A 17111-nucleotide genomic window follows, 5' to 3' on the forward strand; every position below is an offset into this window, starting at 1 on the left:
TACATTAATCAGATACAATCAAGGTCCGACTACGGAACCAAAATAAAAGAAGAACCCCAAATGCGACAAAGGTCCCCGATCGACCCCAACTGGGCTCCACTACTGATCGACTGAAACGAAACAACACAAAGGACAAGATCTTCATCGAGCTCCTCCTGAGCTTGGTTGCGTCATCTGCACGGACTCATCGGCACCTGCAAACTGGTTTTGGAAGTATCTGTGAGCCACAGGGACTCAGCAATCTCGCACCCTCGCGATCAAGACTATTTAAGCTTATGGGTAAGGTAAAAGGTATGAGGTGGAGCTGCAGCAAGCGACTAGCATATATGGTGACTAACATACGCAAAAGAGAGCGAGAAGAGAAGGCAAAGCACGGTCGAGAAATCTATGATCAAGAAGTGATCCTATACTACCTACGTCAAGCATAACTCCAACACCGTGTTCACTTCCCGGACTCCGCCGGAAAGAGACCATCATAGTTACACACGCGGTTGATTCATTTTAATTAAGTTAAGGTTCAAGTTATCTACAACCGGGCATTAACAAATTCCCATCTGCCCATAACCGCGGGCACTGCTTTCGAAAGTTCAAATCCCTGCAGGGGTGTCCCAACTTAGCCCATCACAAGCTCTCACGGTCAACGAAGGAATAGACCTCCACCCGAGACGTTCCGATCAAACTCGGTATCCCGGTACAACAAGACATTTCGACAGGGTAAAACTAAACCAGCAACACCGCCCGAATGTGCCGACAAATCCCGATAGGAGCTGCACATATCTCTTTCTCAGGGCACACCGGATTGTCTAAACTTCCGGTAGGCCAGCCCAGAGTTGCCCCTGGTGGCCACCGGCGGCTGACAAGTTGGACCAACACTCAGAGGAGCACTGGCCCGGGGGGGGGGGGGTAAAATAATGATGACCCTTGGGCGCGCGACCCCCAAGGGAAAAGAAAAGGGGTAGGTGGCAAATGGTAAAACCAATGTTGGGCATTGCTGGAAAAGCTTTACTTAAGGCGAACTGTCAAGGGGTTCCCATTATAGCCCAACCGCGTAAGGGACGCAAAATTCGGGAACATAACACCGATATGACGGAAACTAAGGCGGCAAGAGTGGAACAAAACACCAGGCATAAGGCCGAGCCTTCCACCCTTTACCAAGTATATAGATGCATTAAGATAACATAGCAATATAATGATATCCCAACAAGTAAATAAATGTTCCAATAAGGAACGACTCCAATCTTCACCTGCAACTAGCAACGCTATAAGAGGGGCTGAGCAAAGCGGTAACATAACCAATCAACGGTTTGCTAGGACAAGGTGGGTTAGAGGTTCAACATGGCAAATTGGGAGGCTGACAAGCAAAAGGTAGGCATCGTAGCATTGGCATAGCAAAGAGCGAGCAAACTAGCATAGCAAAGATAGTAGTGATTTCGAGGGTATGATCATCTTGCCTGAAATCCCGCAAGGAAGAAGAACGAGTCCATGAAGAAGACAAACGGACGTAGTCGAACGAATCCTCACAACACGACGTTAACGGAACCAACCCGAAGAAGCAACACCGGGAAGCAGCAAACAATCATGGTAAACAACCATCACATAAACATGGCATGAAACGCAAACAAGTGTGATGCATGTCCGGTTTAATGAGGCATGGCATGGCAAAGTGCACAAACAATCCTACAAATTAAGTGGAGCTCAAACATGCAACGAGTTGCATATTGAAGAAAACACCACATGACTTATTTAGTTCTCTCTCGTTTATGTACCCAACAATATTAAATGTTGTTAGCATGGCAAGAGAGTGAAGCAAAGTAAAACTACCTATCTAGTCAAGTTTAAATGAGGCCGGAAGCAACGAACAACAATTCCGGTAAATCCCCATAGCATATTTTAGATTTGGAACTTTTCTGCCCTAAACACAATTTTAGAGTTGTTTAACATGCAAATAAAGGTCACCATGTTAAACTAGGCAAAATTCCACCCCAATTACATATAAAGTTTATTAAATTCGGAGCTACGGTTGAATAGTTATGAATTAAATCATTTTAACATGGCATAGGAGCAAATTTAACCAAACAACATTTTAAGCATTTTAAACATAGATGAAAGTTGGATATTATTAATCTACACAAAATTCTGAGCAAGTTTCATATATAAAACATTTTAATCCGATGCACGGTTAGTGAGTTATTAAATGCATGAACTAGGGGGACTAATCTGCCAAACTGCTGCTCAGGATAAATAGGAAAAATCGTTCCGCAGAAAAAAACATGAATCGGGCCGAATCTGAACAGTGCACTGGGCAGCCCAACAAGAGTAAAAAAACAAGAGGAGGGGGCGCTGGGGGTCGGCTCACCCCTGGGCTGCGGCCCGTGAAGGAGGAGGAGGCAGGCCGGTGGGAGATGGGCCACCGGAGCTGGCTGGCGGCCCAGCAGAGAGGAGAGGCTGGCGCTGGGCCTTGGCGCGCTGCGGCCTGCGAGGCCCACGCGGAGGGTCAACGGGGCGCGCTCGTCGGCTCCCTCGATCCCGATCGGATCGGGGAGGCAGGGGCGGCGACGAAGTACGGCGCGGGCGGCGGGCCTCCGGCGAGGGTCGACGGCGGCGACGCGCTCCGGGAGGCGGCGCGAGGCGATGGGCGAAGTGGCGGCGCCGAGTGTGGGTGGCGGCGCGAAGACCTGGCGGTGGCCGGCGACAGGCGTGGGGAACCGCGCCGGCGAGGCGGAGCGCTCCGGCGGGCGATTCTGGCGACCAGAGATGGTGAAGATGACGGACGTGGGCGGCGGTTGTGCGGGGAAACGGCGGCCCGGCTCGGGCCCGGGGAGGGCCGGATCTGGGCTCCTCCGGGCCCCGATGAAGTGGGGCGCGGGGAGGACATGTGGCGGCGTCTGTGTGGAGGAGAGGGGCGGCGAAGCTGACGTGGCTCGCCCCCATTGGTCGGAGGGACGTGGCAGCGAGCGGCGGACATTGTCCGGGCGCGGGGTGGACGCGTCCGGTGGCGCGAGGAGGACGAAGTTAGGGTTTCGGGGAAGAAGGAGATCCAAATTTCGGGGGGGGGGGTGTTTAAATAGGCATAGAAGGAGCTAGGAGAGTCCAAATGAGGTGCGGTTTGCGGCCACACGATCGTGATCGAACCATCGAGATGATGGAGCAGAGTTAGGTGGGTTTTGGGCCAAATTGGAAGGGTGTTGGGCTGCAACACACACGAGGCCTTCTCGGTCCCTCGGTTAACCGTTGGAGTATCAAACGAAGTCCAAATGATACGAACTTGACAGGCAGTCTACCGGTAGTAAACCAAGGCCGCTTGGCAAGTCTCGGTCCAATCCGGAAATGTTTAATCCCCACACACAAAAGAAAGGTAGAAAGGGACACCAGAGGAGAACGAAGCGCCGGAATGCAAAACGGACAACAGGGAAAATGCTCGGATGCATGAGACTAACACGTATGCAAATGAAATGCACATGATGACATGATGAAATGCAACACGCAAGCAAAAGACACGGCAACGACAACGAATAACTGAACGACACCTGGCACATGGTCTCGGGGCGTTACACAGTGTTCAGGAGTACCGTCAGCAATTCGAAACCTCAATGTATCATCTACTTTCCTTGGATCCAACACTGAGCACCCAATTCTTCATTTCTCAATTTCTGTTGGGACTAAAGGATGAACTGCGGTTGGGCGTCAGGTTACAAGCCCCAACCAACATTACCCGAGCTGCTGTGTTTGTACGCATTCAAGAGGAAGAGCTAGAAAAACAAAGAGCACCACGCAGCCGCATCGCTCCTGTGGGGCGACCACCTCCAGCAGCACCTGCAGCAGCTACACAGGCTCGCGCAGCCGCTCAACCTCGTCCAGGAGGCGACGAGTACGCTCGAGAACGGCAGCTCAAAGAATTCAGAAGAGCCAACGGGCTCTGTTTCCGCTGTGGAGACAAGTATTCACGCGAGCATCAGTGCAAGCGCACCGGTCAAATACTGATGATCGAAGTAGGAGATTTTGGAGAGATCCTATCGGACGACACAGTGCATGCTCTGCAACTCTTGGACCCGCCTGTCGCCCACGAGCCTGAATGTTGTGCAATTTCGCAACATGCAGTTTCAGGAGAAGAAGCCCCATCTACCATTCGCATGCGCGCACAAGTGGGAGATCAGTACATGCTGTTGTTAGTGGATTCGGGCAGCTCACACAGTTTCATCAGCGACTCCTTTGTGCAGCGTGTGGCAGCAAAAACAAAGGCCTTACCACCAGTGTTAGTTCAAGTGGCAAATGGGCAGTGGCTACACTGCAACAAGATCGTTCGGCAACTGGGATGGCAGGTGCCTGGACACAGGTTTCACACGGATTTCAGAGTACTGCAACTGGGAGCATACGATGGAGTCCTCGGCATGGATTGGTTGGCCTCACACAGTCCCATGAATTGCCATTGGCAACTGAAGACTATCACGTTCCAAACTGAAGGGAAGACAGTACACCTTCAGGGAGTCAGAACCGCAGATCTCCCACCAATCACAGAATTGGATGCATATGAACTTCATCGCATGGAAGTGGCTAATGACATCTGGACTGTAGCCCTGGTTATAGTTGAGCGGGCAGATAAAGCAGTCCCGGAACCAATTCCACCAAATATTCAGAAAGTGTTGTCTGAATACAAGGATGTGTTCGCCGAACCCACCACGTTACCGCCTCGTCGACAGTATGACCATGGTATTCACCTTAAACCAGGCACTGTTCCTATCAATACAAAGCCATATCGCTACTTACCTGCTCAGAAGGACGAGATTGAGAAGCAAGTGCAGGACATGCTAAAAACTGGCGTCATTGCGCACAGCATCAGCCCCTATGTTGCACCGGTTCTGTTGGTTAAGAAAAAAGACGGTAGCTGGAGATTTTGTGTTGATTTCAGACGACTGAATACTGCAACTGTCAAAAACAAATTTCCTCTGCCGGTCATGGATGAGCTGCTGGACGAACTGGTCGGTGCCACCTATTTCTCCAAGATCGATCTACATGCTGGATATCATTGGATCCGTATGCGCGAGGAGGATGAAGAGAAGTCCATTTTCAAAACTCACCACGGGCACTATCACTTCAGAGTGATGCCATTTGGTCTGTGCAACGCCCCTGCAACTTTTCAGTGCCTCATGAACACTGTCTTCGGGCGATACGTTCGTAAGTTTATCATCATATTTCTCGATGATATTCTTGTCTTCAGCACTGACTTGCAGGAACATGAGCAGCACCTGCGGCTCACGTTGCAACTGCTCCGCGAACACCAGCTTTTCGCCAAGGAATCCAAGTGCTCGTTTGCGCAAACCGGCATCGAGTACTTGGGGCACGTGATCTCCAAGGACGGGGTCGCCACCGACACGACCAAGATGAGCGCCATGCAGGCCTGGCCCGTGCCCACGACGACCACCGAGCTCCGCGGCTTTCTCGGCCTGACCGGCTACTACCGCAAATTCGTCCCCCACTACGGCATCATCGTGAAGCCGCTGACCCAGCTCCTGACGAAGAAAGGTTTCGCCCGGAACGACAAGGCGCAACAAGCGTTCGAGCTGCTGAAGCAAGCCATGGTGAGCACGCCCGTGCTGGCGCTCCCCGACTTCGCCAAGCCATTCGCGATCGAGACCGATGCGTGCGACACCGGCGTGGGGGCGGTGCTCACACAGAACAGCCACCCTGTCGCATACCTCAGCAAGGCATTGGGCATCAAGAATCAGAAGCTGTCCACCTACGAGAAGAAGTTCTTGGCGGTGATGACGGCGATTGACAAGTGGCGGCCGTACTTGCAGCGTGCTCCGTTCGAGATTGTCGCCGACCACAAGAGCTTGCGTGCGCTTGCAGATCAGCAGCTGGCTAAGGACCTCTGGCGGAAAGCCATGTCCAAGCTGGTGGGGCTACAGTTCTTCTTCCGCTACAAGGCGTCGACAATGGAGCAGCGGACGCGCTGTCCCGCGTGGGCCATCTTCTCGCGCTCAACGCTCTCTCTTTGTGCCAGCCCCAATGGCTCCAAGAGGTGGCCAACTCATACGAAACTGATCCTGACGCGCAAGAGCTGCTGGCCAAGCTCGCGGTCACCACCACCGACGACCAAGGCCGCACATTGCAGAACAGCGTCACCAGGCAGCGCGGCCGGCTCTAGATTGGCGCAAACTCTACGTTGCAGACCAAACTCATCGCCGCGCTCCATCACAATGCAGTGGGTGGTCACTCCGGTGCCACGGCCACCTACCACCGCGTCCGCAAGCTGTTCGCCTGGCACGGGCTGAAGCGTGCCGTGGAAGATTTCGTCCAGAAGTGCGCCGTGTGCCAACACGCCAAGCACGAGCACACGCACCCTATCGGCATGCTCCAACCCCTTCCAATTCCCACGGAACCCTGGCAGGAGCTGACCATGGATTTCGTGGAAGGGCTGCCGAAGTCTGAAGGCTCCGACGCAATCATGGTCGTCGTCGATCGGCTGACCAAGTACGCGCACTTCGTGCCGCTTCGTCACCCCTTCACCGCCGTTCAGGTTGCTCGCGCCTTCTGGGAGCACATCATCAAGCTCCATGGCATACCACATTCGATCATCTCCGACCGCGACAATGTGGCGCGAATTGCTCGCCGCCGCTGGAACCAAACTACTCTACTCCACCGCGTACCACCCCCAGACGGACGGCCAAACCGAGCGCGTCAAACAGTGCCTAGAGATGTACCTGCGGTGTGCAGTCCACGACACGCCGCGGCAATGGCGCAAGTGGCTACCAGCGGCGGAGTTCTGGTACAATTCGGCACATCATGCCTCTATGAATTGCTCTCCCTTCAAGGCGTTGTACGGCAGAGAGCCCAACCTGGGGGGTTTACCACACCTGAGCGCCGCGCTCCCAGCGACGCGGCATCCGACGACCTGGACTAGACTGCACACATGGACCTGCTGCGTGCACAGCTGGCGCGTGCCCAATCTCTCTTTAAGAAATAAGCGGATCGACACCGAGCAGAACGAGCCTTCGACGTTGGCGAACAAGTCCTTCTCAAGCTGCAGCCATATGCACAGTCCTCTGTCGCTAATCGCCCCTGCAAGAAGCTCGCCTACAAGTTCTTCGGTCCCTTCTTGGTGATAGAATGCATTGGCACGCTGGCGTATCGACTGCAACTTCCCCCAAACAGCAGCATCCACCCGGTATTCCACGTCTCTCAATTGAAGCCATTTACTCCTGACTATACTCCGGTGTTTTCTGAACTGCCACGAGCACCGGACCTCGCCGGAGAGCAAACCGAACCAGTGACAATTCTACAACGGCGCATGATGAAGAAAGGGGATGCCCCGGTGGTGCAGCTGCAAGTTCAATGGGCAAACATGCCACCATCGGCTACAACCTGGGAAGACTACGACGTCCTTCGTCATCGGTACCCATCCGCTTGCATCTGGGAAGAGTCTGCATCGCAAGATGGAGGCAATGTCACGCCTGCAGATGTTGCTAATGCACCTGCAGCGGACTAACAAGTGCAGTTCAGTTATCTGAACCTGCAACCCACTGTTGGGCTTGGGTCGAGTGCGTGTGTGGGTTTGTGATTGGGCTGCGGCCTTGTAAGGGTGGCCCAGTGGGGCAGCTACATGTGTACGGCTCACAAGACGAATGAGGCAGCGAGTGTTGATCGAGTCCTCCTTTCCCCCTTCTCCAAGCCTCTCACCTACTCAACTCTCTGCTCCCTCATCCCCAATTCTAGATCGGGATCCGCCTGGGCATTACAGTGGTACTTAGAGCCTCCACAAATCCTCCAGAATTTTTTCTCCGATCGGCCGCCGCTGCTCGCTAATCCTCCAGATCGAGCGGTAACATCCACCGAGCCAGGTGCGAGCCGCCCCGGCAAGCTCACTCAAAATCCTACTTGGGGTTCGCCTCGATTCGGAGCGCGATCACGGCGCCGTCCAAACCCTCCGCCCAGACACGTCGCGTGCTGGACGCGATGACGGAGACGAAGGACAAGCTTCAGACCCTGCTCGAGTCCGTCATCCGCCGCCTCGACGCCAACCAGAAGACGGCGGACGAGCGTCACGAAGCCCAGGTCGTCTACAATGACCAGGTCTCGAACGAGCTCAAGCATCTGGCCAAGCAGATAGATCTGACGCAAGCAGATGTGAACGAGGCCCGCAAGTCCCCTCCGCCGCTCGACCCAGGCACATCTGTGACGGGAACGACGTCGGCCTCTGGATCCTCCAGTCAAGCGCCGCCCCCTCCACCACCAACGACTCGCCCACCACCACCTCCACCACTCTACACAGAGGGCGCCGCGCAGCTTCCGTTTGCCCGCCTCGTCAACCACGGTCCCCCGCTCCTGCTCCAGCACTCGCCAACCGCGTACGAGCAACATCGCTGGAACGACCACTACACCAAGCCGCCCAAGCATGATTTTCCCCGTTTCGATGGCGATGCGCCATGCATCTGGCTTGATCGGTGCACCTCGTACTTCGAGCTCTACCGAGTGCCACAACACAATTGGGTCACAACAGCGGGGTTGTACATGGATGGAATCGCAGCGATGTGGCTACAAGCATATCGACAGATACACCCTGCTATGTCATGGACAGCATTCAGAACCGATGTCGAAGCAGAATTTGGCCCCGAAGAGTTTGAGGCGCAGATGCATCATCTCGTTCAACTGCGTTAGACTGGCAGTGTTCAGGAGTACCGTCAGCAATTCGAAACCTCAATGTATCATCTGCTTTCCTTGGATCCAACACTGAGCACCCAATTCTTCATTTCTCAGTTTTTGTTGGGACTAAAGGATGAACTGCGGTTGGGCGTCGGGTTACAAGCCCCAACCAGCATTACCCGAGCTGCTGTGTTTGTACGCATTCAAGAGGAAGAGCTGGAAAAACAAAGAGCACCACGCAGCCGCATCACTCCTGTGGGGCGACCACCTCCAGCCGCACCTGCAGCAGCTACACAGGCTCGCGCAGGCGCTCAACCTCGTCCAGGCGGCAACGAGTACGCTTGAGAACGGCAGCTCAAAGAATTCAGAAGAGCCAACGGCCTCTGTTCCCGCTGTGGAGACAAGTATTCACGCGAGCATCAGTGCAAGCGCACCGGTCAAATACTGATGATCGAAGTAGGGGATTTTGGAGAGATCCTATCGGACGACACAGTGCATGCTCTGCAACTCTTGGACCCGCCTGTCGCCCATGAGCTTGGATGTTGTGCAATTTCGCAACATGCAGTTTCAGTAGAAGAAGCCCCATCTACCATTCGCCTGCACACACAAGTGGGAGATCAGTACATGCTGTTGTTAGCGGATTCGGGCAGCTCACACAGTTTCATCAGCGACTCCTTTGTGCAGCGCGTGGCAGCAAAAACAGAGGCCTTACCACCAGTGTCAGTTCAAGTGGCAAATGGGCAGCGGCTACACTGCAACAAGATCGTTCGGCAACTGGGATGGCAGGTGCCTGGACACACGTTTCACACGGATTTCAAAGTACTACAACTGGGAGCATGCGATGGAGTCCTCGACATGGATTGGTTGGCCTAACACAGTCCCATGAGTTGCCATTGGCAACTGAAGACGATCACGTTCCAAACTAAGGGAAGACAGTACACCTTCAGGGCGTCAAAACCGCAGATCTCCCACCAATCACAGAATTGGATGCATATGAACTTCATCGCATGGAAGTGGCTAACGACATCTGGACTGCAGTCCTGGTTACAGTTGAGCGGGCAGATAAAGCAGTCCCGGAACCAATTCCACCAAATATTCAGAAAGTGTTGTCTGAATACAAGGATGTGTTCGCCGAACCCACCACGTTACCGCCTCGTCGACAGTATGACCATGGTATTCACCTTGAACCAGGCACTGTTCCTATCAATACAAAGCCATATTGCTACTTACCTGCTCAGAAGGACGAGATTGAGAAGCAGGTGCAGGACATGCTAAAAACTGGCATCATTGCGCACAGCATGAGCCCCTACGCTGCACCAGTTCTGTTGGTTAAGAAAAAAGACGGTAGCTGGAGATTTTGTGTTGATTTCAGACGACTGAATACTGCAACTGTCAAAAACAAATTTCCTCTGCCGGTCGTGGATGAGCTGCTGGATGAACTGGCCGGTGCCACCTATTTCTCCAAGATCGATCTACATGCTGGATATCATCAGATCCGTATGCGCGAGGAGGATGAAGAGAAGACCGCTTTCAAAACTCACCACGGGCACTATCACTTCAGAGTGATGCCATTTGGTCTGTGCAACGCCCCTGCAACTTTTCAGTGCCTCATGAACACTGTCTTCGGGCGATACGTTCGTAAGTTTATCATCATATTTCTCGATGATATTCTTGTCTTCAGCACTGACTTGCAGGAACATGAGCAGCACCTGCGGCTCACGTTGCAACTGCTCCGCGAACACCAGCTTTTCGCCAAGGAATCCAAGTGCTCGTTTGCGCAAACCGGCATCGAGTACTTGGGGCACGTGATCTCCAAGGACGGGGTCGCCACCGACACGACCAAGATGAGCGCCATGCAGGCCTGGCCCGTGCCCACGACGACCACCGAGCTCCGCGGCTTCCTCGGCCTGACCGGCTACTACCGCAAATTCATCCCCACTACGGCATCATCGCGAAGCCGCTGACCCAGCTCCTGACGAAGAAAGGTTTCGCCTGGAACGACAAGGCGCAACAAGCGTTCGAGCTGCTGAAGCAAGCCATGGTGAGCACGCCCATGCTGGCACTCCCCGACTTCGCCAAGCCGTTTGCGATCGAGACTGATGCGTGTGACACCGGCGTGGGGGCGGTGCTCACACAGAACGGCCACCCTGTCGCATACCTCAGCAAGGCATTAGGCGTCAAGAATCAGAAGTTGTCCACCTACGACAAGGAGTTCTTGGCGGTGATGATGGCGATTGACAAGTGGCGGCCGTACTTGCAGCGCGCTCCGTTCGAGATTGTCGCCGACCACAAGAGCTTGCGTGCGCTTGCAGATCAGCAGCTGGCTAAGGACCTCTAGCGGAAAGCCATGTCCAAGCTGGTGGGGCTACAGTTGTCCTTCCGCTACAAGGCGTCGACAATGGAGCAGCGGACGCGTTGTCCCGCGTGGGCCATCTTCTCGCGCTCAACGCTCTCTCTCTGTGCCAGCCCCAATGGCTCCAAGAGGTGGCCAACTCATACGAAACTGATCCTGACGCGCAAGAGCTGTTGGCCAAGCTCGCGGTCACCACCACCGACGACCAAGGCCGCACATTGCAGAACAGCGTCACCAGGCAGCGCGGCCGGCTCTAGATTGGCGCAAACTCTGCGTTGCAGACCAAACTCATCGCCGCGCTCCATCACAGTGCAGTGGGTGATCACTCCGGTGCCACGGCCACCTACCACCGCGTCCGCAAGCTGTTCGCCTGGCACGGGCTGAAGCGTGCCGTGAAAGATTTCGTCCGGCAGTGCACCGTGTGCCAACACGCCAAGCACGAGCACACGCACCCTGCCGGCATGCTCCAACCCCTTCCAATTCCCACGGAACCCTGGCAGGAGCTGACCATGGATTTCGTGGAAGGGCTGCCGAAGTCTGAAGGCTCTGACGCAATCATGGTCGTCGTCGATCGGCTGACCAAGTACGCGCACTTCGTGCCGCTTCGTCACCCCTTCACCGCCGTTCAGGTCGCTCGCGCCTTCTGGGAGCACATCATCAAGCTCCATGGTGTACCACATTCGATCGTCTCCGACCGCGACAATGTGGCGCGAATTGCTCGCCGCCGCTGGAACCAAACTACTCTACTCCACCGCGTACCACCCCCAGACGGACGGCCAAACCGAGTGCGTCAAACAGTGCTTGGAGATGTACCTGCGGTGTGCAGTCCACGACACGCCGTGGCAATGGCGCAAGTGGCTACCAGCGGCGGAGTTCTGGTATTCGGCACATCACGCCTCCCTGAATTGCTCTCCCTTCAAGGCGCTGTACGGCAGAGAGCCCAACCTGGGGGGTTTACCACACCTGAGCGTCGCGCTCCCCAGCGACGCGGCATCCGACGACCTGGACTGGACTGCACACACGGACCTGCTGCGCGCACAGCTGGCGCGTGCCCAAGCTCGCTTTAAGAAATAAGCGGATCGACACCGAGCAGAACAAGCCTTCGACATTGGCGAACAAGTCCTTCTCAAGCTGCAGCCATATGCACAGTCCTCTGTCGCCAATCGCCCCTGCAAGAAGCTCGCCTACAAGTTCTTCGGTCCCTTCTTGGTGACAGAACACATTGGCACGCTGGCGTATCGACCGCAACTTCCCCCAAACAGCAGCATCCACCCGGTATTCCGCGTCTCTCAATTGAAGCCATTTACTCCTGACTATACTCCGGTGTTCTCTGAACTGCCACGAGTACCGGACCTCGCCGGAGAGCAAACCGAACCAGTGACAATTCTACAATGGCGCATGATGAAGAAAGGGGATGCCCCGGTGGTGCAACTGCAAGTTCAATGGGCAAACATGCCACCATCGGCTACAACCTGGGAAGACTACGACGTCCTTCGTCATCGGTACCCATCCGCTTGCATCTGGGAGGAGTCTGCATCGCAAGAGGGAGGCAATGTCACGCCTGCAAATGCTGCTAATGCACCTGCAGCGGACTAACAAGTGCAGTTCAGTTATAACCTGCAACCCACTGTTGGGCTTGGGTCGAGTGCGTGTGTGGGTTTGTGATTAGGCTGCGGCCTTGTAAGGGTGGCCCAGTGGGGCAGCTACATATGTACGGCTCACAAGACGAATGAGGCAGCGAGTGTTGATCGAGTCCTCCTTTCCCCCTTCTCCAAGCCTCTCACCTACTCTGCTCTTTCCTCCCTCATCATCAATTCTAGATCGGGATCCGCCTGGGCATTACAGTTGGTACTCATCACACGATTCAAATCTTCGGCAAAAAAAAACAAAAAAAAACGATTCAAATTGATATACGGTTTCTAAGAAAACGGGGCGCTTGGTGGGACGAAGTCAAGGCAAAAAGGTGAACTGCACGCTCAAGCGACCACAACAACCTCCTCCATTTGGTCTTTGCACATCACACAAGATTAGAAGAGGCTACACAGCGTAAGCCATGAGGTCTTTATCTGAACAACGAAACACAGCGGAGCACATAAGCAGAGTTCGTGTTATATCTCCCTCTTGTTCGTGTTCGTGCCCTATCGAGTGCTTGAATTTCTTATACAGACAAGTCTTCACTAAGGAATTTCCCGAGAGCATAACCTTTATTCACGATGGCGCTAGCGTCCACGGTCCACTATTCCTATATGTATCTCAGCAACGGAGCTCACATCCTGCTCTTCTTCACAGGGCCAAGCTCCTTGGCCTTGGCCCTCAGCTCGTGCTTCTTGATCTTCCCCGTCGCCGTCTTGGGCAACGGCCCGAACACGACCGACTTCGGGACCCAGTAGCCCGGCATCCTTTCCCGGCAGAACCTCATGATGTCGTTCGCCAGCGCCACCTCGTCGGAGCCACCGGCCCCTTCCTTGAGGGTAACGAAGGCACAGGGCGACTCCCCCCAGCGCTCGTCGGCCCTGGCGACCACCGAGGCCTCCAGGACCGCCGGGTGCATGTACACCACCTTCTCCACCTCCAGGGTGCTGATGTTCTCCCCGCCGGAGATGATGATGTCCTTCATCCGGTCCTTGACTTCGATGTACCCGTCGGGGTGCTTCACGCCGAGGTCGCCGGAGTGGTACCAGCCGTGCGCGAACGCCTCCGCGTTGGCCTTGGGGTTCTTCAGGTACCCCTTCATCACGGCGTTGCCCCTCATCACGATCTCCCCGTAGGACTTGCCGTCGGCCGGGACGGGGACCATCGTCTTCGGATCAACCACGTCCAGGCCTTCCAGCGCGGTGTACCTGATGCCCTGCCGGCAGTGCAGACGGGAGCGCTCCTCCAGCGGCAGGTCGTCCCACTCGGGCTTCCACACGCACAAGGTCGACGGGCCATAAGTCTCAGACAGACCGTAAGTGTGGGTGACACGGAAACCTCGGATAGAGAGCGCCGCAAGAAGCGACGGTGTCGGGGCGGCTCCGGCCAGCATTACATTGACCACACGGGGGAGTGGCAGGAAGGTCTCGCTTGCAGGAGCGTTGATGAGGTTGTTCATGACGACCGGCGCAGCGCAGAAATGTGTCACTCCTTGTTTTGCAATTCCAGTGTATATAGCCTTTGTGCTCACCTGCACAAGCACAATGGGTCTTGAGAATCAAACTTGACAGGTAGCATCATAGGAATGAATGTATTGCACAGTTGTTTTTCTTGTGCCTTTTTTACTCTTGCAAGTGATATTCATGTTACTTAGTATTAGAAGGCTGAAATAAAGTTCGCATAATTGGATAACACATTTGGTACCAGAAATGCATTCTAGAACAGTCTAAAATATCAACGGGTGAGAGATGATGTACTCCATTCTTGCTACATACTCCTCCCAGCAGGTGGATTTTTTGGGTGTGTCGGATGCAATTTTCTATCTGTGCAACTTGGCAGTTCTACCATAACTTGCATTTAATAATTGGCAACAATGAGTAAGGAGTGCATTCCAATAACATAACCTCTATTATTAGCTCAGCCAGCATTAACATAGCATTCATCAAAATTAGCTCAATTTGCAGACATTACAAAGCTAATTTAAGCAGCTGCCAATGATAGAACAGATCTTTAACGTACCTGACGAAGACATATGCTGGTTCCGCAGAAGGCAGCCAACGCCCAGGTGTAACACCAACCATTACAATGGAACATAGGCAAAGTCCACAGATAAACAGCCCCTTCAGGCATTCCCCACACCATAGCAACACTGAGCGCCATGAGGTAGGCGCCACGGTGGTGCAACACGACACCTTTTGGGCTTGAAGTAGTCCCAGAAGTGTAACCTAAGGCAATGCTCTGCCATTCATCCTTAGGTGGCTTCCAATTGAATTCTGGGTCACCGGTTTTCAGGAACTCCTCATACTCAATGGCCCCTTGTCCTAGAGCGTATTGTAGAGACTTAGGTTCGCATGTTGGATCGCCGATAACAATTAGGATTGGAGGCTGAAAATTCTGTTTCTTCTTCTCTGATACTATCTTCAGGGATTCTTCGGCTAGGGTAAAGAATTCTTGGTCCACCATCACAACTTCTGCCACGGAATGATCAAGAAGGAACGCGATCGTCTCAGCATTTAACCGGATGTTTACACAGTTCACCACAGCTCCAGACATTGGAACACCGAAGTGAGCTTCGTACACTGCCGGAACATTTGGAGCTATCACAGCAACCTAATCAAGCAAGTAGAAAAACAAATAATTACTGTCTAATCCTAAAATCTTAAAAAGCCACTGCAATATGCAGAACCATATAAAATCACAATACAGTTAAAAAATAGTAGCAGGTATTGGTACAAATTATGACTTGGCAAACAAAAAATAAACCATCATTCCACATGCTTCTTTGGCGCTTGCAGGAAAGATACGTCAGTATAACCTTCATAGTCTGAACAGACTTACAAATAATATCTTGGACAGAGACGCTCAACACAAGAAAGAGATAAGCTTATCCTATTTGACCAGAAACAGTGACGGTTCCGTGTTTTCTTTGATGAGCAGAGCTACTGAACTAGTGTTTGGTAAGGAGCACCCTTTTTTGGCAACATATCAGGAGCACCTTGTGGAGGTATGAGCATATGTTTCCATTAATTTGGAAACAGTGACGGTGCTCGTCTTATACTTGTTCTTTTCATTTCGTTTCTTTTTCGAACTATGGAGGTCCCATGTTTCCATCCTACTGGAAATGACAGGTAAACTTCCTGCAGTTCTTAGTGCCCCGCAAAAGTAGAACAAAAGTTTACATTAGTAAGTGGATCGTATCTCCCATTATATAGAAAAAAGAAACACTAGCATGGCTCCGACTATAAATATGACAAGAAATCCAGTTCAGTATGGTTCTTCTTCCCGTTAAGCGCCCCACAATTTACTAACTGAATCCATTTGATCCTCAAGGTTTCAGTTTCACAGGGTGCCAAATAGGATCGAATTCCTCCAAAATATATACTAAAAATCAAACACTAAGTCTGGATGAAGGTCATACAACACAGAATCTACCCCGACTCACAATCAGCTCTCTCGTGCTTGCTTTTTTTGCCCAAGGGACAAAATATCTACCAACTCTTTAGGAATTAGGAACAGGGGATAGAAATTTACAGTGCAGCCGTGGCCGACAGATCGGCGCGCCAGTGCAGAGGCGAGGCGGCGGCACCGGCGGTAGGTCTCGGCCCAGGTGTACCGGACCGGGCCGTGCACGACGGACGCCCTGTCCGGCTGGGCCAGGGCGGCCCGCTCGAGGAACCAGAGCGGCGTCAGCGCCGTGTAGTTGGCGTCGTTCCGCGGGAGATCGTCGATGTCCCGCTCCGCCGCCCCGGATCCGAACCCATGCCCCGGCCCCTCCGACCCCATCCTCTCTTGGTCTGCTCTCCTTCTGTTAGGAAGAAGACGAAGGCGACGAATCGGGAGTGTGTCGAAAGCGTGGGACGAGAGTGTAGGTGTGAGTGACAGCACGAGCCGCCCAGGGCCATTTATAGTTCGAGAAAGTGTCCAGGTGGGTACGATCGGCGAACGGCTTGCACGCCTCGACGCCCGTCCGATCAGGGGCGGACGCTGAGGATCGAACGCGTGTGGTAGGCGAGAGACTTTAATTTGGATTTCGCCACCTTCATGGAATGGGCTAAACAGAATCACTGAACACTGAACACGCAGTGCCCACGGCCCACGGGCCGTACTTCCAAGACCCATCACTCCGTCAGTCAGTGCGTAGGTTGATGCGAGAATTCTCAAAAAAGCAGAAACTTTTCGAGGATGCGGATGAGATGGAAGGTATGGTCACAGCGAAACTTGGGTGAATATAGTAATGTCATTGGTCTTTACTGTCAAATTTTCAGTCATGTTTAATGGGAAGAAACTTGAAGAGTTTGAGCCATCTCGAGGAATCACACAAGGGAACACAATATCTCCGTACTTGTTCTTGCTAGCAGAGTACCTCTCCCCATCTAGGGGGGAGGCCATGGAGGAGGAAGCACAAGGGGGAGAATCTCTCCTCCTCTCTCTCGGTGGCACCGGAGTGCCATCGGGAGGGGAATCATCGCCGCGGTGATCGTCTTCA

General features: G+C 53.5%; 1 protein-coding gene across 1 annotated transcript; it reads right to left on the reverse strand.

Moving 5' to 3' along the window:
• Positions 1 to 12975: 12975 nt before the first annotated feature.
• LOC123085655 (acetate--CoA ligase CCL3) lies at positions 12976 to 16492 on the reverse strand. The gene is made up of 3 exons (XM_044507325.1): positions 16157 to 16492; positions 14645 to 15235; positions 12976 to 14156 (listed from the first exon to the last, which is right to left on the reverse strand). Exons 1-3 carry the CDS (start codon positions 16406 to 16408, stop codon positions 13260 to 13262), a joined length of 1740 nt encoding a protein of 579 aa, XP_044363260.1. The 5' UTR covers positions 16409 to 16492; the 3' UTR covers positions 12976 to 13259.
• Between the last annotated feature and the right edge of the window lie 619 nt (positions 16493 to 17111).

This window comes from Triticum aestivum, chromosome 4A, assembly GCF_018294505.1.
Source record: "Triticum aestivum cultivar Chinese Spring chromosome 4A, IWGSC CS RefSeq v2.1, whole genome shotgun sequence".
Lineage (NCBI taxonomy): Eukaryota > Viridiplantae > Streptophyta > Magnoliopsida > Poales > Poaceae > Triticum > Triticum aestivum.

What these genes read in the sequence shown, in the direction of transcription:
- LOC123085655 (XM_044507325.1), bottom strand. Translation starts at nt 16,408, where the DNA reads ATGGGGTCGGAGGGGCCGGGGCATGGGTTCGGATCCGGGGCGGCGGAG. An exon ending in CTGTCGGCCACGGCTGCACT is followed by an intron (nt 15,236 to 16,156) that starts GTAAATTTCTAT and finishes TTGCTTGATTAG; the next exon opens with GTTGCTGTGATAGCTCCAAA. An exon ending in CCAGCATATGTCTTCGTCAG is followed by an intron (nt 14,157 to 14,644) that starts GTACGTTAAAGA and finishes GTGCTTGTGCAG; the next exon opens with GTGAGCACAAAGGCTATATA.